This window comes from Myxocyprinus asiaticus, chromosome 29 (genome assembly GCF_019703515.2).
Source record: "Myxocyprinus asiaticus isolate MX2 ecotype Aquarium Trade chromosome 29, UBuf_Myxa_2, whole genome shotgun sequence".
Lineage (NCBI taxonomy): Eukaryota > Metazoa > Chordata > Actinopteri > Cypriniformes > Catostomidae > Myxocyprinus > Myxocyprinus asiaticus.
This window is the reverse complement of record NC_059372.1, coordinates 24,293,855-24,317,647: the sequence shown is the minus strand read 5'-3', so window position 1 is coordinate 24,317,647 and position 23,793 is coordinate 24,293,855. Positions and strand designations below refer to the sequence as shown.

The window sequence follows — 23,793 nt, the reverse complement described above, 5'->3', positions numbered from 1 at the left end:
TGATGGCAGGATGTACATGAGAGACTTGTCATACTTACAGCGCAAAGAATTCAAAGTACAGGGGGACAGGTAGGTGACAGCACTTCGGACATCGGTTACAATAGTTTGTGCAAGTAGATCGACGAAGGCCTCAAAGCAAACCACACAGAGAGTGAGATCATTCAAGCTGTTCTATGCATAATTAAACCAGGACAATTCAAAGATATGCTCATTAAAAAAGATGATCTTACTGTGACTGAACTGAAAAGTTTCCTACAGTCTCATCTAAGTGAAAAGCACAGCAGCTTTTCCAAGAGCTGATGAGCACCAGACAGCGTGAGCATGAGACCCCGCAATAGTTTCTGTATCTGGTATAGGGGCAGCCAGCAAGCAAACGGTTCCAAGTTGAAGCAAACATGTCAGAAAACAGAGCTCAAGATGCCAGTGCCAACAGTTCAGTCTGTTCTCACACCTCAAAAGAGCTGAATCCAACACAAGATAAAGTAGCAGAGTTATTTGGAAGCACTTGCCTACTGAAATGTAACATAAATGGTTGTGCTGTGACTGATTGTGCAACACTGATGCTCAAATCAGTGTCATTGACCACAGTTGGAAGAAAACATACTTACCCGATCACAGACTATGACCCTCGAGTGAGCTGATAGGAACCAGCACCCTCACTGTATTGGCTGTCAACAGAGATATTTTGCCCTTCGATGGTTGGGTCAAGGTGACTGTAAACATTCCAGGCAACAGTGACCCTAACCTGGCGATTCAAGTCCCCTTTTTGGCAGGTAGCATGGCCCAAGAATGACACCTGCTTGGTTTCAATGTCACTGAACAGCTTCTTAAGGGACAGACAAGTGGAAAAAAGATCCTGTCTACTATCACTGCTCTGCTTAGTGGAAATAGTAGATGACCAAGCAAGTGTTGAACCTGTCACTGTTGAGGTCAACTGTGCTAAAACTCCTGAAGACCTCAACAGCAGCAGTACAGCTGATGCCATATTATGATGGGATCTTCACATGGATGTAAGTCACTTGACAGAAGAACAACAAGGCATAGCAAGGAAAATGGTCTATGAAAAATCACTGGCATTTGTAAGTACTGCTGAAGATGTGGGCTGCATTCTGAATTTACAAATGACCATCAATCTCACAGATGATATCCCTGTTCAGCGATTGTACACCTGAGTTCCGGAGCCCCTGTACAAAGAAGTAAAAGAAAACATTAAGGATCTTCTTGCAAGAGGGTGGATTTTCAAGTCCAAATCACCTTATTCAGCACCAGTTGTCTGTGTCCGTAAAAAGGATGGAACGCTTCGACTTTGCGTTGACTACAGGTTGTTGAACCAGAAGACCGTTCCTGACAGGCACCCTCTTCCTCGAATCCAAGACCTCACAGGTACCCTGGGTGGATATAGTTGGTTTTCCATCTTGGGCCAAGGTAAAGCCTATCACCAAGGCTTCATAGCAGAGGGATCATGACACTTAACAGCCTTCATTACTTCATTGGATCTCTATGAATGGGTCTGTATTCCCTTTGGTTTAACCAATGCGCCGGCTGTATTTCAAAGAAGTATGGTGGAAATGTTAGATACATTGAGAGATGAATGCTGCATCCCATTCCTAGACGACATCCTGTGTTCCAGCAAAACATTTGAAGAACATGTTGAAGGACTTCGAAAAGAACTACGAGCACTCCAGCACTACTACTAGTCTCTGCTGACGGAGTTCGCATTGATCCGAAAGACCTAGCTGCAGTCCATGCATTGAGAACTAAAACACCTACCACCGTTGGAGAGGTCCGTAAAATGCTGTGTTTCTTGAGCTTCTATCGCTCATATGTTCAGGAATTCTTTCGAATCGCCAAACCCATCTACGACCTACTGCAAGTGAAGAAGAGTGCAACAGAAACAGTCCAAGGAAGAACAAAGAGAGGAGGAGGGAAAAGTGTCCAGTTACCATCTCAAACTCCAGTAGATTGGACCAAAGAACACCAAAGATCTTTGTGTAGATTAGTTGATGCATTAACTACTCCATCAGTCCTTGCCTATCCCGACTTTGACCTGCCTTTTACTCTCCACACAGATGCCTCAGAGCAAGGACACGGAGCTGTTCTTCATCAGTGGCAGAATGGGAGACTAAGAGTCATCGGATATGGGTCAAGGACTCTGATACCTGCCGAACTAAATTACAGACTACATTCTGGGAAACATGAGTTCCTTGCACTGAAGTGGGCTGTGTGCGAGAAGTGTAGGGACTACTTGTTCTATGTGCCTCACTTCACAGTCTACACAGATAATAACCCCCTGACGTACGTCATGAGCACAGCTAAACAACGCAGTGGGCTACAGATGGGTCGAAGAGCTCTCAGACTTCAGATCTGACATCAAGTACCAACCTGTAAAAGTGAACGTGGATGCCGACACACTCTCCCAATTTCCACTTGATATAAATCAATACATCACGGAATGCACAGAAGAACTATTCAGCAAAGCAGTCAAGGTCACCTGGGAAGGGAGTAGAGCCATGCTGAGTGACAAGATTTTGCCTGGGTCGCAGTCCTCAACCTGTTACAGAAACACTCACCCTAATACAGTACCCAAGAATGCCTGGAAGAGAAAGACCCTGATGAGTTGAGAAAAGCACAAAGAACCAGCTATTGCCGAAATCATCAATCTAAAAGAATCCAATGGAACTCTTACAAGTAATATGAGACAAAGAGCCAGAAGTGCTGCAAAAAGCTGATGCACAAATGGAGAAAGTTGCACTGAGAAGGAGGACTCTTGTATCATAAAACCGCTCAAAGATGTCAGTTCATTTTGCCTGCAAAGTATAAACAAACAGTCTTCTAGAACCTGCATGACCACATGGGCCATGTTGGAATAGAAAGGGCCTTCAGCCTTGCAAGAGAAATGTTCTATTGTCTGTTCATGAGAAGGGACATAGAGGTGTACATCACTAGACAGTGCCCATGTATAAACAGAAGAAGCCAGCCTTACACACAAGCGCTCCAATGGGCAGCATAACCACCAGTTCACCCCTCGAGCTTGTGTCTATTGACTACTTGCATCTGGAATGTAGCAGAGGTGGCTATGAGTACATTCTTGTTGTTGTAGATCACTTAACAAGGTTTGCTCAAGCCTATGCGACCAAAAATAAGTTAGGAAAAACTGCGGCAGAGAGAATCTTTAATGATTTTATCCCCCGGTTTGGTTTTCTGGCCAAATTACACCACGACCAAGGTCGAGAATTTGAGTACGAACTCTTCAAGACGCTGCAACAGTTTGCTGGAATGGGACATTCTAGAACTTCCCCATATCATCCACAGGGCAATCCAGCCAAACGGATCAATAAGACATTGTTAAAGATGCTGAGGATATTGGAAGAAAAAGAAGAAGAAAGATGGAAGGAACACCTACCTCAGATTGTCCACGCCTACAATTGCACACAACATGAAGCAACAGGATACTCACCCTTTTACTTACTGTACGGTCATCATCTACGCTTGCCAGTTGACCTGTTGTACAGACTAATGCCTGGAAAATAAGACTCAAAGAGGTTATGCAGAGAAATGGGCTGAGCGAATGACAGGGGCATACAGAATTGCTTCTGAAAACAGCAAAACGTCAAGCGCACATGGGAAGAATTACTATGACCAAAACTTGAAAGGAGTTGTCCTTCAACCTGGCGACCAAGTACTCATTAGAAAGTGAGAGGGGAGGACCAGGAAAATTTTGGTCATACTGGGAGAAGTATGTGTATAGTATCTATACTGTGAAAGAACAAGTGAATGACAGTCCAGTGTACAGAATGGTAGCTGAGACAGTTCAAAATCTAGAGTCCTACACCGAAATCTTTTGCATCAAGTCAATGACTTACCTGTTTATGTTCCAACAGCAGCACCTAAAAACATGAGAAAGTTTAAACAGACAAAACCACATGACAAACAAGCATAAGATGCAGAAAAAGCTGATAGAGATACTGATGGAGATGAGAGTGACAGGCATTACTACTGGCTACGAATGCCAAGTAACCAAATGAATGACCCTGAACTTACCTGCAATCATCCTACCTGTAATGTACCTTCCTGCGATCCTTCACGACAATTACCCTGTGAAAAACCTGTAAGGGAAAAGCAACCTATCTGTATAGAGGCACCTGCAGAACAACACTGTGAATCTGATGAACCTGAAGAGAGACAAGAACTGGAATATCCTGCAACAGAGCAAGAACTGTCAGAAGTTGAGAGTAACCAGGCTCCTGGACCAGCCAGCTTTGAACGAGAAGGGAGACCTACCGTGACCCCCAATACTGACAGTCCCACAGGCCAAGTAAGGAGATCCACATGTGATAGACGGCCAGCTCAGATGTTCACTTACCATACGATAGGTCAGTCTACAGTACGGCCATATCCAACAGTAAACAGTTTAGGAATTTATGGGATGGGTCAGATACCATTTTGGGGAATGTCACCTTACCACTTTCCACCTCACCTTATTGCACCTTACCACATTCCACCGTGAGATTGAGGTTGAATTTCCGAATGTAATGTTATGTCAGGAGCCATTTTTATTTTGTTGGGGAGCGTGTGACACACAAATGTATGGTCAGATTTTTGTTTAAAAGGGAGTGTTTATTTTGTATTAAAAATCATTTATTTTAATAGCCATTTTTATGTTGTCAATGTAACTGCTGTTTTCAATGAGTCAGTACTGCTGCAGCCATAAGAGGGTGCTGCTTACGGATGTTAGTGACCCTCAGACGCTGACAAGCCACGCCTTCTTTTCTGCTGATTTCTCAGGTATGTTCAGTGGAAAAGTTGTCAAATACAATTTCTAATTTCAAAACATATTAAGCTTCATCTAGTTTGGGTTTCATATCAAAGAATTGGTTAGTTTAATAGATATGTCGAGTTTTCTAAAGTTTGAGTTTCTCCCGTTGTAATGAGTGTAACAGAGCAATTGTAACGTTCAGTGCAAGTGAATGGGCCACAATGGCGCCCGCCCCCTTAGCCATTGTATGTCAATTTTTGTTTGTAATTAGTGAAATGGCTCCACATATGTCTTGTAATAGGTTGTTTATTTAAATCACATGTTTGATTTAAGTTTTCAGTGGTTATTTCTGCACAAATATTATGTTTAATTTCAGATTGCAATACTAATGGTATTGCAATCTGCACAGTTATATGTCAGCATTGTTCACAGAAGAAACCCTAAAAATGGCTAACTTTGTGGGTCATCGTTTAATATTAAAGCACTTGAGTGAATTATATGTTACCACATTTATACATTTGGCAGACACTTTTATCCAAAGTGACTTAGAGTGCCCTTATTTCAGGGACAATCCCTCTGGAGCAACCTGGAGTTAAGTGTCTTGCTTAAGGACACAATGGTGGTGGCTGTGGGAATTGAACCAACAACCTTTGCTTACCAGTTCAGTGCACTAGTCCACTACACCACCACTCCGTTCCACCAGAGGTAGAATATATAATTAAAAAAAATGTATTATTATCTAATTGCTTTATTATACATATTTGTGTGTGTCTATATGTGATTACAAATATGATGAATGTTCACATATGGTGAAGTTGTAAAGAAAGTGATATTACAGAGTGATATATCTGTTGAATATGCTTTTATTATTAAGAAGACATATTTTTCACATTAAGAGGGGGAAAAAGAAATTAAATGAGTTTAATAAAGATGCTGACAAGCCATGCCTGAGGAAAGCCACTAATTTGTGTCTTGTCTTCTTTTCTCAGATTTCTCAGGCTAAAATTAATCTGTCACTCAGGTCCTATGCCTGGGAATTATAACAGATGCAAGAGCACTGAGTTTCGTGAATAAGGCGGAATCAATAATAAGCCTAATTTAAATAAAAGTATTTTATGTGTTTGTGACAAAAAGAATGACAATGACTCAATGACATTTAACACCTGCTTTTCGAGTAGTGAATAAAGCCTGGTTTATACTCGCAAGGGTTTGTGTGCACAAGCTGACGTCATCGCGGCTGTCGTCTAGTCTTCGTGAGGCTCCATTTCGCGCTAGTGATGGGAAGTCTGATTCTTTTCAGCGAACCGGTTCTTTCGGTTCAAAAAACCAATTCACCAGTTCATTTACGTCATCACGTAATGACGTCACTATATATATTGGTAATACGCCAGCGTCATAGAATACACACACAAACACATTCAATAAATCCATATGTAAGGGCATATTGCTGATTATAACATTTTATTTAATTAAGTTATAATAATAAGGGTGTTTATTGTCATCAGTGTTTCATCCAGTTTTGCAACTAAAGCACCCAATACTGACACTGATATAAAAACGTGGATGTTCTACACATGTTTAAAGCATAAAAAGTGATTAAACTAGTCTTAATCAACTCACCCTTTTTTACAGAAACCATGATCCAGCTCATCACAACTTCAGATATGATCTGCATGTACAGTACTCAATAGTAAAATTTGTTTACATCTCTCGACTGAAACGTTTCGCCCCTTCAGCAGATCAGCAGTTCTCAGTATTATGTCCGAAAGTGGCGATTCTCAGTTCAGTGTACTGGTGACTCGCAAACTGCTGTCCTCGTATCAGTATACTGTTGACTCAAGAGCTGCTTTCTTCGGATCAGTTTACTGTTGACTTGAGAACTGCTGTGATCGACTCAATGTAATGTTGACTCTAGAGCTGCTGTCCTCGGATCAGTGTACTGTCGACTCGAGAATTGCTGTGATCGACTCAATGTATTGCTGACGCGAGAGCTGCTGTCCTCAGATCAGTTTACTGTTGACTTGAGAACTGCTGCGAACGACTCAATGTACTGCTGATGCGAGAGCTGCTGTCTTCGGATCAGTGTACTGTCGACTCGAGAATTGCTGTGATTGACTCAATGTAATGTTGACTCTAGAGCTGCTGTCCTCGGATCAGTGTACTGTCGACTCAAGAATTGCTGCGAACGACTCAATGTACTGCTGACGCGAGAGCTGCTGTCCTCGTATCAGTGTACTGTTGACTTGAGAACTGCTGTGAACGACTCAATGTACTGTCGACTCAAGAATTGCTGCGAACGACTCAATGTACTGCTGACGCGAGAGCTGCTGTCCTCGTATCAGTGTACTGTTGACTTGAGAACTGCTGTGAACGACTCAATGTACTGCTGACGCGAGAGCTGCTGTCCTCGGATCAGTGTACTGTTGACTCGAGAACTGCTGCGAACGACTCAATGTACTGCTGAGGCAAGAGCTGCTGTCCTCGTATCAGTGTACTGTTGACTTGAGAACTGCTGTGAACGACTCAATGTACTGCTGACGCGAGAGCTGCTGTCCTCGGATCAGTGTACTGTTGACTCGAGAACTGCTGCGAACGACTCAATGTACTGCTGAGGCAAGAGCTGCTGTCCTCGTATCAGTGTACTGTTGTCTCAAGAGCTGCTGTCTTCGGATCAGTTTACCGTTGACTCGAGAATTGCTGTGATCGACTCAATGTAATGTTGACTCTAGAGCTGCTGTCCTCGGATCAGTGTACTGTCGACTCAAGAATTGCTGCGAACGACTCAATGTACTGCTGACGCGAGAGCTGCTGTCCTCGTATCAGTGTACTGTTGACTTGAGAACTGCTGTGAACGACTCAATGTACTGCTGACGCGAGAGCTGCTGTCCTCGGATCAGTGTACTGTTGACTCGAGAACTGCTGCGAACGACTCAATGTACTGCTGAGGCAAGAGCTGCTGTCCTCGTATCAGTGTACTGTTGACTTGAGAACTGCTGTGAACGACTCAATGTACTGCTGACGTGAGAGCTGCTGTCCTCGGATCAGTGTACTTTTGACTCGAGAACTGCTGCGAACGACTCAATGTACTGCTGAGGCAAGAGCTGCTGTCCTCGTATCAGTGTACTGTTGTCTCAAGAGCTGCTCTCTTCGGATCAGTTTACTGTTGACTTGAGAACTGCTGTGATCAACTCAATGTACTGTTGACTCGAGCTGTTGTGAACGACTCAATGTACTGCTGACGCGAGAGCTGCTGTCCTCGTATCAGTGTACTGTTGACTTGAGAACTGCTGTGAACGACTCAATGTACTGCTGATGCGAGAGCTGCTGTCCTCGGATCAGTGTACTGTTGACTCGAGAACTGCTGCGAACGACTCAATGTACTGCTGAGGCAAGAGCTGCTGTCCTCGTATCAGTGTACTGTTGACTTGAGAACTGCTGTGAACGACTCAATGTACTGCTGACGTGAGAGCTGCTGTCCTCGGATCAGTGTACTTTTGACTCGAGAACTGCTGCGAACGACTCAATGTACTGCTGAGGCAAGAGCTGCTGTCCTCGTATCAGTGTACTGTTGTCTCAAGAGCTGCTCTCTTCGGATCAGTTTACTGTTGACTTGAGAACTGCTGTGATCAACTCAATGTACTGTTGACTCGAGCTGTTGTGAACGACTCAATGTACTGCTGACGCGAGAGCTGCTGTCCTCGTATCAGTGTACTGTTGACTTGAGAACTGCTGTGAACGACTCAATGTACTGTCGACTCAAGAATTGCTGCGAACGACTCAATGTACTGCTGACGCGAGAGCTGCTGTCCTCGTATCAGTGTACTGTTGACTTGAGAACTGCTGTGAACGACTCAATGTACTGCTGACGCGAGAGCTGCTGTCCTCGGATCAGTGTACTGTTGACTCGAGAACTGCTGCGAACGACTCAATGTACTGCTGAGGCAAGAGCTGCTGTCCTCGTATCAGTGTACTGTTGACTTGAGAACTGCTGTGAACGACTCAATGTACTGCTGACGTGAGAGCTGCTGTCCTCGGATCAGTGTACTGTTGACTCGAGAACTGCTGCGAACGACTCAATGTACTGCTGAGGCAAGAGCTGCTGTCCTCGTATCAGTGTACTGTTGTCTCAAGAGCTGCTGTCTTCGGATCAGTTTACTGTTGACTTGAGAACTGCTGTGATCGACTCAATGTACTGTTGACTCGAGCTGTTGTGAACGACTCAATGTACTGCTGAGGCGAGAGCTGCTGTCCTTGGATCAATGTACTGTTGACTCGAGAACTGCTGTGAACGACTCGATGTACTGCTGACGCGAGAGCTGCTGTCCTTGGATCAGTGTACTGTTGACTCAAGAGCTGCTGTCTTCGGATCAGTTTACTGTTGACTTGAGAACTGCTGTGATCGACTCAATGTACTGTTGACTCGAGAGCTATTGACTGGATCATTTTCATATGTTGATAAAACGGTAACACAGTCAAGTCATAAACATATTTCTAGTATGTTTTATTTGTTACACTGTCTGTTGTTCAGCAAAATACACCTGAAACATACATTTCGCCCCTTAATCACACACATGCTCAATGTCAGCAGCTCATCGGTTCTCATTAAGTCGGACACCTCCAAAAGAGGCAATTCTCAGTTCAGTGTACTGTTGACTCGAGAACTGTTACGAGCGACTCATTGTACTGTTGACTTGAGAGCTGTTGCGACCCGAGCGTTCAGTCCGATTTGTGAACTAGTTCAACTCGTTCACTAAAAAGAACTGGTTCAAAAGAACGATTCGTTCACGAACTGGACATCACTATTTCGCACAGTCGGGCACATGCCAATAGACCTTTTTCACACTCCTGGTTTTGGAATGCTGAAATAAACGTTTGCAGGGTAAACTTCGACAACGGTGAATGGGAGATCGTCATAGCAAATATTATTTTCACTTACCCATTTGCTCCAAGACCAAAAGAAAAAATCCACTATTACATTTGAATGACTTTCCAGAAGAGGAAAAAAATTGAGAGCAATGGATTAAAGACGGGAGAAGATGCCAAATTTACTGTCACTCTCTAAGCAGCTGTAATAAAAACCCCTTGCAGCTGTGGTAATTCGTATTTTAAAACTAATTCCGGGGTTATATAACAATAAGCATAATGTTATAAGTTTACACTCAATATTGAAAAAATGTATACTATAAAAAAAACTGCGAGATTTACACTGCTAAATAAGGCGGAAACGCGTCATCACAGTCTGTGAAAAAGGTCTATTTCTGGAACTTTTCACGCGCTGCATGCACAGTGCATCAATCCCATTGGAGGAATTCGAGGAAAGGGGAAGGGCAGATGTGCCTGTACTTTTCACTGTGAAATTACCTGATGCAGCTCCTCAGTTGTTCTTGTTTAGAAAGACAATCCATTACCTTTTGCACACTGAATAAATAGGTCTAAACAATACACTAAATTTGGTTTCAGTCATATATAATTGAACAGCTCCTGTGTAAAATAAAAGCTTTTCTATTAATGTGTGTTTAAATGTAATTGGAGTTCAGACAATTATTTTAAATATAAAAGTCATCATTTAGAGTAGGCTCTAAATACAAAATACTAGTATCTTAAAAATAAGTGCTTGAGTTTAGCCATAGACATTAAGACAGACTACTGGTTATTAAAGGGATAGTTCACCCAAAAATGAAAATTCTCTCATCATTTACTCACCCTCATGCCATCCCAGATGTGTATGACTTTCTTCTGCTGAACACAAATTACGATTTTTAGAAGAATATCTCAGCTCTGTAGGTCCATAAAATGCAAGTGAATAGTGGTCAGAACTTTGAAGGTCCAAAAAGCACAAAAAGGCAGCATAAAAGAAATCCATAAGACTCCAGTGGCTAAATGTCTTCTAAAGCAAAACGTTAGGTGTGTGTAAGAAACAGATCAATATTGAAGTCCTTTTTTACTATACATTCTCCTCCCTGCCCAGTAGATAGCGATATGCACAAAGAATGCAAATCGCCAAAAACGAAGAAGAGTGTGAAAGCGAAAGTGGATATTGATAGTAAAAATTGACTTAAATATTGATCTGTTTCTAACCCATGCTTATCATATCTCTTCTGAAGTTATGGATTTAACCAATGGAGTCTTATGGATTACTTTTATACTGCCTTTATATGCTTTTCGGATCTTCAAAGTTCTGGCCACCATTCACTTGCATTGTATGGACCTACAGAGCTGAGATATTTTTCTAAAAATCTTTGTTTTTGTTCAGCTGAAGAAAGAAAGTCATACACATCTGGGAACGCATGAGAGTGAGTAAATTATGAGATAATTTTCATTTTAGGTTGAACTACTCATTGTATATGACCAGCGAACATGAACTATTATTATCATACTTGGCAAGATAAATGTAAAGTTCAGCAAAGTGCTTCTTCACTGTTTATTTCTTTCTGGATTAGCTGATATTTTCTATGCACTGCAGTCTGTCATTTAGAGGAGTGCAACCAGGATGTGTGTGAAGTATAAATGCCTCGGACGGTCGAGAGCTGGTCACGCTGCGGTGCCAGGCGAAAGTATTAACAAGGCTTGAGGCACAAAGTTTTGCAATGAAATACCTTAAGAGTGGTGCAACTGTTTCATGAAGTTGCCACTAAGTGTGGGACCACTTGCAGCCCTCAGATGCTTGGACATCCATTTGAATATGTTTCAGTAATGTAATTTTTAACAAATGTAACCTAATTATTTAAGCCAATCTGACACCTCAGCAGCTAGACATAATTAAGATACAATATATTTTAGCTTTAATGGGCTTAATGTATTCAGATCTGATACCCATTATGAATTAGACTAATGTGCATGAAGAAGTGACCAGTTAGCTGTTAGATCTGAAGGGGAGTGTTTGGACAAAAAAATAAATGTGTGTGGTTGTGTATGTGTGAAGATGAAAGAGCTCTCACAGCTTCGCCTTCTGCTCCGTCATTAGGAACACTTTAATTACTATACAGTGGACAGCGTCCTGGGCCACCTGGTGTTCTCCATGAAATATGATGTTATCGGGGACCAAGAGCATCTTCGTCTCATGCTCAGGTGTGACCATATGTCTCCTCCTCTCCATCCATCCCACTTTTCCATCCTTAGATTGCTCCTGTCTTTATAAACTGCAAAGAAATATATTCTTTCTCAGCATTTTCATCTTATTTTGTAGTACATTTTGTTAGATTTCTCTAAAAGCAAGACTTGATATATAATGTGATTTAGATTCTCAAGTAAAAGTATCCTGATTTAAGGATGTTTAGATATTTTTACTATAAAACAAGACAAAATACTGATTAAGAAAAAAATGTATTGTTGTGTACCTGCCTTAAATTAGTCTTTTTTTTTTCTTTGCCTGATGTCCTGCACAAAGTCTGTATAATGTAGACAAGAGCAGCTAATGACGGGCTTAGTGTCTGGCACAGATCTATAACTTTGTTGTGAGCTTTGCCTTTTATTGTGGATTCTAAGCAGTGCACAGTGATACCTATTCCTTGACAACAACAGTGAGTGTTTCCTGGAACCCACAATGAAATTTTTTTTTTACACGGATTAAACAGGCCAAATGTATATGGCACCCTCATTTCCGCATTAGGCACCAGATGGACAATATAGGGCAATGCGTGTGGGTGGAGGGAAGACAACAGGATGTTCCTGTTATCAAATCCATGTGACACATTTAACGATGCCACAATGACACTAAACACAGTTCTGAGCTGTTGATACAGTAAGTGTTACAATTGTAAGTCGGGGCTATAGTGTGTTGTGTAGTTGGAAGCATGTTCTTTTTTGAGCAGTTAAAAATGAAATCGTTAAATGAGGAAAATTTTTCATTAATGTTAATCATTGTTTTCCAGTAAAAAATCTAAACATTTTTAAAACACGAGGTAACTTCAAAGGGCAAAATTGTGTAAGAAGACTTAAGGAAAATATCTTAAACAGAGTTTATGTTTCTTACCCCTTGGCAATTTTTTAAAAGAATAAAAAAGTTTGATAGATTTATGCTTAACCCCCCCCCCCCCCCCAATTTGCAAAGAGACATAGACTTAATTCAATATATATTCTCTGAAAACAATTATATATTTTTAGGGTTTTAATATTAATAAATCATTAATATTTTCATTTAAATTAATATTTAATATTGTGTTAGGCAATTTTACCTCTTAAAGTAAATGTATCTTGTTAAAAGATACTTTTATCTTTTACATTTACATTTTCAGTTTTAAATGGATCTTGTTCTTGATGTTTAGATAATTTTACTGGAAAAGAATACAAAATTAAGAAATGCATTTTTGCAGCTTGTATCTTGTAACTAATGGCTGTCTGTTTTCACAGAACTAAAATGAAAACATATCACGATGTGATTCCAATATCTTGTCTGACTGAATTCCCCAATATCGTCCAGATGGCCAAGGTGAGAGTAAATCATGTGAGGAGGGGTGAGGGGTCAGCACTGTTCTTTTCACAGCCTACAGTTTATCACAATTCTCACTGAGTGACATGACTGATTGTCTCACTTCCCCATGAGCCTGTCCTGTCCTGCCTGGACAGACGACCATGGTGTTGCATCACTTTTGCGAGAACAAATAAGAATGAGGACAGAATCAATATGTTCCTTTTCTTTTCATCATTCTCAGCTTGTCTGTGAGGAGGTGAATGTGGACCGCTTTTTTCCTGTGCTTTACCCAAAGGTATGCAACCTGACACAACACAATTTTCATTAGTGTTCTGTCTTTGTATGACCTACCTGCACTGAAATGATATGCAAAATTCACCAATGTATGAAGCAGTAGCTTTGTACTAGTTAATTAATGTGAGACACTGGAAATAGGGGCAGTTTAAGGGGAAGTCACTGTGTCTTTTTCTGCTCCTCTCAAGGGTTTGCAATGTTGTGTTAACAGAACAGTTCTTGAAGGACACAGAAAAGAAGTTTCTGCTTAAGCTGGTAGCTGCATTTTGGAACATGATAACTGTTTTTTTTTTTATGTGTGTGTGTGTTTTTTTTGCTGGTCCAAGTTGGTCATTACATGATCCAAGCTGGCAGACCATCTTGTAACAGAAAAAAAAAAACAGCCACCAGCTGGTTATACCAGCTCAAAATAGTCAAGCTTTTTTTTTTCTTTTTTTCTTTTTTTTGGAACATGGTAGCTGGCTGACCAGCTAATGACCACCTTGGACCAGCTAATAACTAGCTTGGACAAGCTTGGACCTGCTTGAAACAACAAATGACCAGTTCAGAGTCGGACCATCTAATAACTAGTTTGGACTACTTAATAACTAGTTTGACCAGCTAATACCTTCTTGAAATAATTAATGACCAGTTTGGACTAGCTACTATAATAACTATCTTGGACCAGCTAATGACCAGCTTGAAACAACTATTGACCAGCTTGTACCAGCTAATAACCAACTTAGACAAAGTTATGACCACTTTGGACCAGCAAATAACCAGCTTAGACCAACTAATGAACAACTAATGACCAATTTGGACCAGCTAATAACCAACTTAGACAAACTTATGACCACTTTGGACGAACAAATACCAGCTTAGACCAACTAATGAACAATTAATGACCAGTTTGAATCAGCAACTAGCATGGACCAGCTAATTATTACTGTAGCTTTGACCAGCTAATGGCCGGCTTGAAACAGCCAATGACTAGTTTGGACCAACTAATAAACAGTTTAGCCCAACTAATGACCAACTAATAACCAGTTTGGCCCAGCTATTAACCAGCTCAGACCAACTAATGAACAACTAATGACCAGTTTGAATTAGCTAATAACTAGCTTTGACCAACTACAGTAATAGCCAACTAATAACCAGTTTGGACCAGCTAAAAACTAGCTTGGACCAGCTAATGACCAGCTTGAAACAACTATTGACCAGCTTGGACCAGCTAAAACTCAATTTAGACTAACTAATGAACACCTAATGACCACTTTGGACCAGCTAATATCCAGCTTGGACAACCTAATAACAAGCTTGGACCAGCTAATGACCATCTTGAAACAACTATTGACTAGCTTGGACCAGCAAAAACCAACTTTGACCAACTAATGACCACTTTGGACCAGCTAATAACTAGCTTGGACCACCTAATAACTAGCTTGGACCAGCTAATGACCAGCTTGAAACAACTATTGTCTAGCTTGGACCAGCTTAAAACCAACTTTGACCAAATAATCAACAACTAATAACCATTTTGGACCAGCTAATCACTAGCTTGGGCCAGATAATGACCTGCTTGAAACAACTATTGACTAGCTTGGACCGGCTAAAAACCAACTTTGACTAAGGAATGAACAACTAATGACCACTTTGGACCATTCAATAACTAACTAGGACCACCTAATAACTAGCTTGGACCAGCTAATGGCCAGCTTCAAACAACTATTGACTAGCTTGGACCAGCTAAAACCCAACTTAGACCAAGTAATGAACAACTAATGACCACTTTGGACCAGCTAATAACTAGCTTGGACCACCTAATAACTAGCTTGGACCAGCTAATGACCAGTTTGAAATAACTATTGTCTAGCTTGGACAAGCTAAAAACCTACTTTGACCAACTAATCAACAACTAATGACCATTTTGTACAAGCTAATAACTATCTTGGATCAGCTAATGACCAGCTTTAAACAACTATTGACCAGCTTGGACCAGCTAAAACCCAACTTAGACCAACTAATGACCACTTTAGACCAGCTAATAACTAGCTTGGACAACCTAATAACTAGCTTGGACCAGCTAATGACCAGCTTGAAACAACAATTTCCTAGCTTGGACCAGCTTAAAATCAACTTTTACCAACTAATCAACAACTAATGACCACTTTGGACCAGCTAATAATTAGCTTGGACCAGCTAATGACCAGCTTTAAACAACTATTGACCAGCTTGGACCAGCTAAAACCCAACTTAGACCAAATAATGAACAACTAATTACCACTTTGGACCAACTAATAACTAGCTTGGACCACCTAATAGCTAGCTTATATCAGCTAATGACCAGCTTGAAATAACTATTTTCTAGCTTGGACCAACTAAAAACCTACATTGACCATCTAATGAACAACATATTGCCGCTTTTGAACAAGCAAATAACTAGTATGGACCACCTAATAACTTGCTTGGACCAGCTAATGACCAGCTTGAAACAACAATTGACCAGCTTGGACCAGCTAAAAACCAGCTTAGACCAGCTAATGAACAACTAATTACCATTTGGATCAACTAAAAACTAGCTTGGATAACCTAATAACTAGTTCGGACCAGCTAATGACCAGCGTGATACAACTATTGACTAGCTTGGACCAGCTAAAAACCAACTTTGACCAACTAATAAACAATTAATTACCACTTTGGACCAGCTGATAACTAGCTTGGACCACCTAATAACCAGCTTGGACCAGCTAATGACCAGCATGAAACATCTAATGACCAGCTTGGACCAGTTAATAACTACATAGCTTTGACCAGCTAATGACCAGCTTTAAACAACTAATTATCAGCTAAGACCAACTAATGACCAATAATTACCAGTTTGGACCAGCTAATCACTACCTTTGACCAGCTAATTGCTTGAAACAGATATTAACCCGCTTGGACCAGTTAGAAACCAGCTTCCATGTTTCAAAAAACAGTTACCAGATTAAGCTGGATTTTCCAGCAGGTCTCTTTATTTATATTATCGAACCTCTCCCTCAGGCCTCCAGGCTCATTGTCACTTTTGATGAACATGTCATCAGCAACAACTTCAAGTTTGGAGTTGTTTATCAGAAGTTTGGACAGGTGAGTCGCATGGGGAGTCTTATCTCCTTGAGCTTCTTCACAATCTCTTATTGATCTGTTGCACAGAGATTAATTGGTGCTATAACTCATTGTTGTAAGTCACCATTCTTCAGATTTCCTCAACAACACCTTCACATAGATGTCTCGCACACTGGAAGATTTTATGAAACAAAAAACTATCAAAGTAGACCTTTTCCCTATCTCCCTCATAGTGGCTCCTCAGTTTATACAGTGGCAACAATCAAACCGTTGCCTTCTTTTTTTGTCTTGTAATAAAATCATGAGACTATTGTTGTCTGAGCACCCAGAGGAGATTAAGGCAGCTCCTTGACCTTTAATGCTGTTTATAGGAGCAAAGCTGGGTTCGAGTCTTTGAGAGCAAGAGTACCTGAGAGGTTCTCTGAGGAAGCCTGCCAGCAGCACCCTCAGCATATTAGCATGACAGAGGAGGCAGCAAACTGCCCCTGAAGAGCCTCTTCATCTCACAAATCTGTGTGTTTACACACAACCTTTCCAGTGTGGGCAGCAAGAACATTGTCCCCTACACAGAGGCCCTTGATGGGATATGTGCATGTTTATGGTTTAGTCCTCAAAACTATTCAACAGCACTTCCGCTTCACCCTCCTTGACTCTAAATGGGAGAATATGTTTATTCAGAGGAACAATTAGAATTTTCATCAAGCAAACTGACTCATAATTATGAGCCATTTAGGTTTGCTAAATTTAGAGTTTGCTTTTGTCCTCATCGAGATACTCTTGCCTTTTTGTGAAGCTTCATTTAATTTGGGGTTTATTTTTATTATTATTTTAATTTTTATCCCCTTTTCTCCCCAATTTGGAATGCCCAATTTACACTACTTTGTAGGTCCTCGTGGTGGCGCGGTTACTCACCTCAATCTGGGTGGTGGAGGACAAGTCTCAGTCACCTCCGCTTCTGAGACAGTCAGTCCGCGCATCTTATCACGTGGCTCATTGTGCATGACACCGTGGAGACTCCGCACGTGGAGGCTCATGCTACTCTCTGCAATCCACGCACCTCCCTAGCAACAGGGCCAATTTGGTTGCTTAGGAGACCTGGCTGGAGTCACTCATCACGCCCTGGGTTTGAACTCGTGACTCCAGGGGTGGTAGTCAGCATCAATACTCGCTGAGCTACCCTAATTTGGAGTTTATTGAACACAGGGCTTTGGGCTCTAATAAAATGCATTATTATTATGTGTTCTTGTTATTGTTTTTGAAAGGCTGTACTACTTTTATATTTGCTCAGTAATTCAAGTAATAATAATGAATGAGTCTTTTGTATTGCACAGACCTCAGCAGAACCATCCACTATACCTGTCAGCTTCATGTGTCTACTGCTAAGGGCACTTGAATGCAGATGTCTGTGATAAACCTATCCGCATTCAGTGTATTTTTACCTGTGCAGACATCAGAGGAGGAGTTGTTTGAGAATAACGAAGAGAGTCCTGCATTTGTGGAGTTTTTAGAATTTCTGGGACAGAAAATTGAGCTCCATGACTTCAAAGGGTAAAGACATAAACAGAACTGCTTTTACTCTTTCTCTCTGTCTGTTTAACAGAATTAGACTAATAGTTTAACAGCTTGCATGAATTAAAACAAAAGTGTTGGTAATGTTTGGGTGTAGACAATGGGGTTCAGTAGTCTGAGCCCACTTTGAAAATCTGGGATTCAAAATCGAATTTAAACTTGTGCACCAGTATATAAGCAAATAAGCAAAATTTGGGGGCATTCCAATTACAAAGAAATTCTGTAAATGTTCAGTTCAACTTTTAACTCAAATTATTATGCTGATAATATACATTTTGCATGAATACATTTGTATTCAATTAGAAAAATGCAAAATATTTTCACTAGTGGTCTCCGACTTTGGGATCCTACTGTTATCTCCTCAACTGACTGTTCTTATAGAATTTTCATAAAGATATCCCTATTACTTAAGGATTCTTAATTTTGGATTGACATTTTTAAGTTTTATGTTAGTGATAGCCTTGCACAACCCTTCAAATACAGTATGTTGTCTTCTGCTAGGTTTCGTGGTGGCTTGGATGTGACGCATGGACAGACAGGCACAGAGTCTGTGTACCACAACTTCCATAACAAAGAGATTATGTTCCATGTGTCAACTATGCTGCCTTATACAGAGGGTGATACACAGCAGGTATTCGCAACCCCACCTCGCTGTAGTTCAGGCAATGAGAGGTGTCATTTGTATCATGTTTGGCTGTTGTTCCACCCTAACTATAATCAATCATCAATAGACTATGAATCCTTAACCCCCTGTTCATTTCAGTGACTTTGTAGGAAGCATTGAAGTGAAGTGTAATCAGCAGTCCCTGATTATCTGTTTTTGTAGATACAAGGGCTGTCAATTGATTAAAATGTTTTAGTTGAATTAATTACATGACATGCCAATTAATTAAATATTTGCTGAGAAAAGCCCCCAGATGAAGATAATTCAAATACATTACCAGTATATTAATGTGACAGACAAAAGAATTGAAAAGACATTACAAAAAGTGGCATTAAAAGTCAATATATGTGTTGTATTTACATATAGTTATATCACTATATGCATATCACTGGCCTGCAGTCCACAGCAATCCATTTTGCAAATTGAGTTTTTAAGGTAGTCATAGTTCAAGGTAGTTCAGACCGGTTACGTTCTTGCATTAAAAAAGGCTAGACACAGCACAATGAATGGAACAGAATGCAGATGTTGCTTTTGTCACACACAACAGCTTCCTATCATGTTTACACACTCTACTGATCTGTTAGGTTTAGATAAGGGGTTTGGATAAGGGCATAATATTAATAAGCATGACCTTGACACCTTGCGTGTGAAACTTGTGCTTACTTCCGCATTACACATCCGGGCATTTGCACATAAAGAAATAGCCAACTCGTAAAATATGTACGAATTTTGGTACTATATAAAAGTATAAAGTTGGTACTGCACTGACTGTAGACTAGCAAAAAATTGCTTTCAGTTTCTCAGGTATGGGCCAGGGGGCATAATTAATTGGGTTCATTTTTATTGTACTAAAGTTAATTGCAGTTAAATGCACTAAATTAACACAATAAATTGACAGCACTAGCTTGATTTTTGCCTTGATGTGAAATGAGAAATAAGCCAGATAGGTAGTAAGCCATCTGGATTGACAGGAGGGGTGAAATCTGTGGGGCAGATGCTGTTTCCTGCAGCCACAAACTTTTCCTGTGCTGGCAGATGATTGTTGACTCACAAAGTAACCTTTATTCTGCACTTTCACTGGCAGCACTGCAGCCTCTGAGGAGGAGTGTTTTAGAGCTCACTCCTCAGGGAATCTTCTACATTTAGAACACATACACAGAGCTCTCTCTCTCTCTCTCTCTCTCTCTCTCTCTCTCTCTCTTTCTGTCATATGTGCAGTAATTTGAAGTTGACAGCAGATAGGGATTGTTGTTGAACTGATGTCCAGGTTTAAATGGACAGCAGAAAAAGCCCCATTTCCGCTCTCAAACCTCTGTTTACCACTGCCAGCCACTTGTTTAGACTTCAACGCACTTAAAGTGATGGTTCATTCAGAAATGAAAATTCTGTCATTATTTAATCACCCCCATGTTTTTCCAAACCAATATGACTTTCTTTCACCTATGGATCACAAAGGGGGGTGTTTGGCTGAATGTTAGCCTCAATCACCATTCACTTTCATTGTATAGAAAAAAGAGCAACATACTTGGAAGAAAAAAGTCATGTATTTAGAACGTCATGAAAATTATTTTCATTTTTAGGTGAACTAACCCTTTATTTTATAATGAAACCTTCCTAACTTTACACAGATAAGATTAGCAAGTGATTTTATTACACTAAAATCATGTTATCATGTAATGTGTTTACATGTTGTGGCTATACTTTTGAAATTATGTGTATTTTAGAGTTTATGGACTTGCCTCATTCACAGTACCTTACTGTAACCGCAATTTATGTTTGCCTTTTTTTAAGAAACGAGGTGTGAGTTGAAAATATATATATATATTTTTTTTGTAATCGGCATTATACCGCAAATGCTGTTGATTGAGCTTAACTTGTATGAAGACCATAAACAATGTTATTTTTGATGGTCTTGGCATTATTGACACAGAAAGGAAACCTCAAAAATCAATGGAATTTGTCATCACATTGCCAGAGGTGTGCACTCATCACCACTGTGGTTTCTTTATACTCCATCAAATATGTTTGGACTGGCTCATTGCATTCTTATTCTTTTATGATTATCTTAAGTTCAGCTAATCCACTTTGTATTTTACAAATGAAATCTCTCTCTAACAGCTGTTTAGTTAACTTGAGCTTGCATATTGAAGGTTCACCTATTTCATAAGAGCAAATTTTAAATGAACGATTATAAAAATAAACTCTCTCTTTCTCTCTATCCCCATCTGTTATCACAGCTGCAGAGGAAGAGGCATATAGGAAATGACATTGTGGCAATCGTGTTTCAAGAAGAGAGCACTCCATTTGTGCCCGACATGATTGCCTCCAACTTCCTTCATGCCTATGTTGTGGTGCAAGTGGAGAATGCTTGTTCTGACAATGTCCTGTATAAGGTAAATCTTCACAGTATTACTGCAGTCTAGCACTTCTGTAACACCCCTCTATGAGTCAGTAAATTCTAAATGTATTTGTCATTGTGCAGGTTTCAGTAACAGCACGAGATGATGTCCCATTCTTTGGGCCACCCCTCCCGAACCCAGCCATTTTTAAGAAAGTGAGTTGCTATATCGCATTCTTGAGATTTTTTTGTTAGCTGATGTTTCATAGATCTTCCTCTGTGTCCTCATCTAATGCTTTTTCTGAGGATGAGTACCTTTAATAGACAGTTTCAAGCATACTGTACCACTGCAAAGGCATTTCTTGGCACTCCAAAGATGATAGACTTGTGTAGACAGCTGAAGGACAGGTACATGTTGTATTTAGAAGCTTTCTAAATGACTGCAGAGCTCATCCTGAACCCTTTGACTCTGTCCTGATACAGAGCAGTGACCAAATGTTATTGTCAGTAGCTGGGTTTCCATCCAACTATTTTTATACACATTTTTAAATTGTGCATAAGAAATCGTGAATGGAAATGCTTGACATGCGAATAAACTCTCAATATTCGCTTAAAATTTAATTGAGCGTGCGGTTTTGTATCGTCTGTCTTATTTCATGTTGGGAGCATGGTGTCTGGATCCTGACTTCCAGTTCGGTTTCGGTCTGTGTCAGGATCTGGACACTCATGCTCCATGTCTGTCTGTTAATGACGTGGGTGCATTGCGCTTATGTCATCTTGGCAGTATGCACTTGTGTCAATAGTTTGTCTGTCCCTCATGAACACAGGTGCGCCACACGTCGTGCTCGCATTGCGTTACGTTGCGTGCCCGGATCATGAGCTGTCTTCATGTTGTGCTGAGGTTTGATCACTTTGGTCTAAGGTGTCGGTTATGTGTGTGGCCGAACTCTCGCACAGGTGTCCTGTCTTGTTTTTGTCACCTGTTGCGTGCATCGCGTGCCGTTTGCCTCGTGATGTACGCTCAGGTTTCGTTTAGTGTGCGAATGCGTGGCATCACTTTGTTTGGCGTTGCTACTCACTCTCTCATCTTGTTTGTCGGTTGGCATGGGCATATATTGCCTCATTGTCTTGTCGATGTGCGCTCATGCCATTTGGGTGTTTTGTTGTCTTGTGAGAGCATGTGGCTTTGTTTTGTTTCTGTATCGCCATGTGTCTCTCTGTCTTACGTCATACCCTGCCTCCTTGTTTGCTTATTATTAGTTCATTTACCTCACCTGTCCCTTGTTAACTTGTTTGATTTCTCTCCCTGTTTTAGTCTCCTCGTGTGTGCTGTCCAGTGCCAGCTCGTCTTGTTTCCAGTCTTGTGTGTTCTAGTCTGTCTTGTTTGTTACTCTCGTTCATGTCAATTCTGTTTATCAGCCCTATTCCTGTTCGGTCAGTCCTGATTCCCCGTTACCCTCTGCCCCAGCCCTGGATTATTCGTTTTCCCCTACAGGGTTGTTTATGTTTGTTTTCCCCCTTGTGGGAGTTTTGGTTTGTTTTTGATTCATTTTTGTATTTAAATAAATTCCTTGTTTTTTGAATCACTGCGTTTGGGTCCTGAGCCTCTATCATTCTCTGCATTCCTGACAGTAATGAGCTAGAAGGAGGTGGATTTTCTAGAGTTTCGCATTAGTTAAAATGCGCATTAAGGTGATCGAAACAGTTTTTTCACAAAACGATGATATGTTTTGACCATTCTTGCACGTGTTAGGAGTGTGCGATAGCTTGATGTGACTGGCCCATCGAAAGATCCAACCTTGGCACTTAATTATTCGAACATAGCCCTTGACATTCAGAAGCGTTAACCCACAGCTGGTCCTTACAATCCGCCAGAACAATTTTTTAGCGTGGGCGCTCCCAGGTATGCAGAGTCTGGCAGCATGTGGGCATATCAGCCATTTCAGCCCTCATTATATCAGATATTACACTTATTCTGCTGCGTCTCCTGGCAGCATTTAATGAAACGAGGTACAATTGCTCCAGTCCTGCAAATAAAACTCTCCCCGAAGCAATGAGTTCATTCAGCTGCTCCAGCATGACAAGGCAGGCTCCCGCAAGATAATGCAAATGACGTAGTTGATGGAAACGCACAACGGTTCGTATTTTCTTTACATTTAAACAAACATTTAAATGGAAACCCAGCTAGTGACAAGTTAGATAGAAATACATACTGGGTCAATATTGTGTTCTCTAAAGATGTAAGAATCTAAAGAAATGGAACATTTAGATTCAAATGAATAAAATAAATTTCTTTAGCTCAGCTGGTAGAATGTAGTGCTAGCAAGGCCAAGGTCATGGGTTCAATTCCTTTGGAGTATGGATGCAAATCAAGCAAATCATGATTTTTTTCAAACTTAAGGACGATGTATGATTCTTGATTTGATTTTCCTACATTTAAAGGTATTTTTCAAAAAAGTAACTCCAACATGATTAAAATAACATGTTCCTTATAAAAAGGCAAGGCAACCTGGTTAGAAAAACGTCCTGGTTACTTTCGTAACCTTCGTTCCCTGATGGAGGGAATGAGACGTTGTGTCGATGTAGTGTCACTAGGGTTCGCCCTTGGGAGCCCCAAACACCTCTGATCTTTGAGAAAAGGCCAATGGGAATTGGCGAGTGGAATTTGCATGCCACTC

General features: G+C 40.7%; 1 protein-coding gene across 7 annotated transcripts in view; it reads left to right on the top strand.

Moving 5' to 3' along the window:
• Positions 1-23,793, top strand: part of LOC127419683 (rap1 GTPase-activating protein 1-like) — a 194,618-nt gene that overhangs the window by 132,127 nt on the left and 38,698 nt on the right. For all 7 annotated transcript variants that reach the window (XM_051661283.1, XM_051661281.1, XM_051661282.1 and 4 more), the window contains 8 exons: positions 11,721-11,824; positions 13,106-13,184; positions 13,408-13,461; positions 16,482-16,565; positions 17,992-18,092; positions 18,615-18,744; positions 21,015-21,170; positions 21,260-21,331. In XM_051661283.1, coding sequence (XP_051517243.1) covers positions 11,721-11,824; positions 13,106-13,184; positions 13,408-13,461; positions 16,482-16,565; positions 17,992-18,092; positions 18,615-18,744; positions 21,015-21,170; positions 21,260-21,331 — 780 coding nt within the window. The remainder of the gene's footprint in view (positions 1-11,720; positions 11,825-13,105; positions 13,185-13,407; positions 13,462-16,481; positions 16,566-17,991; positions 18,093-18,614; positions 18,745-21,014; positions 21,171-21,259; positions 21,332-23,793) is intronic.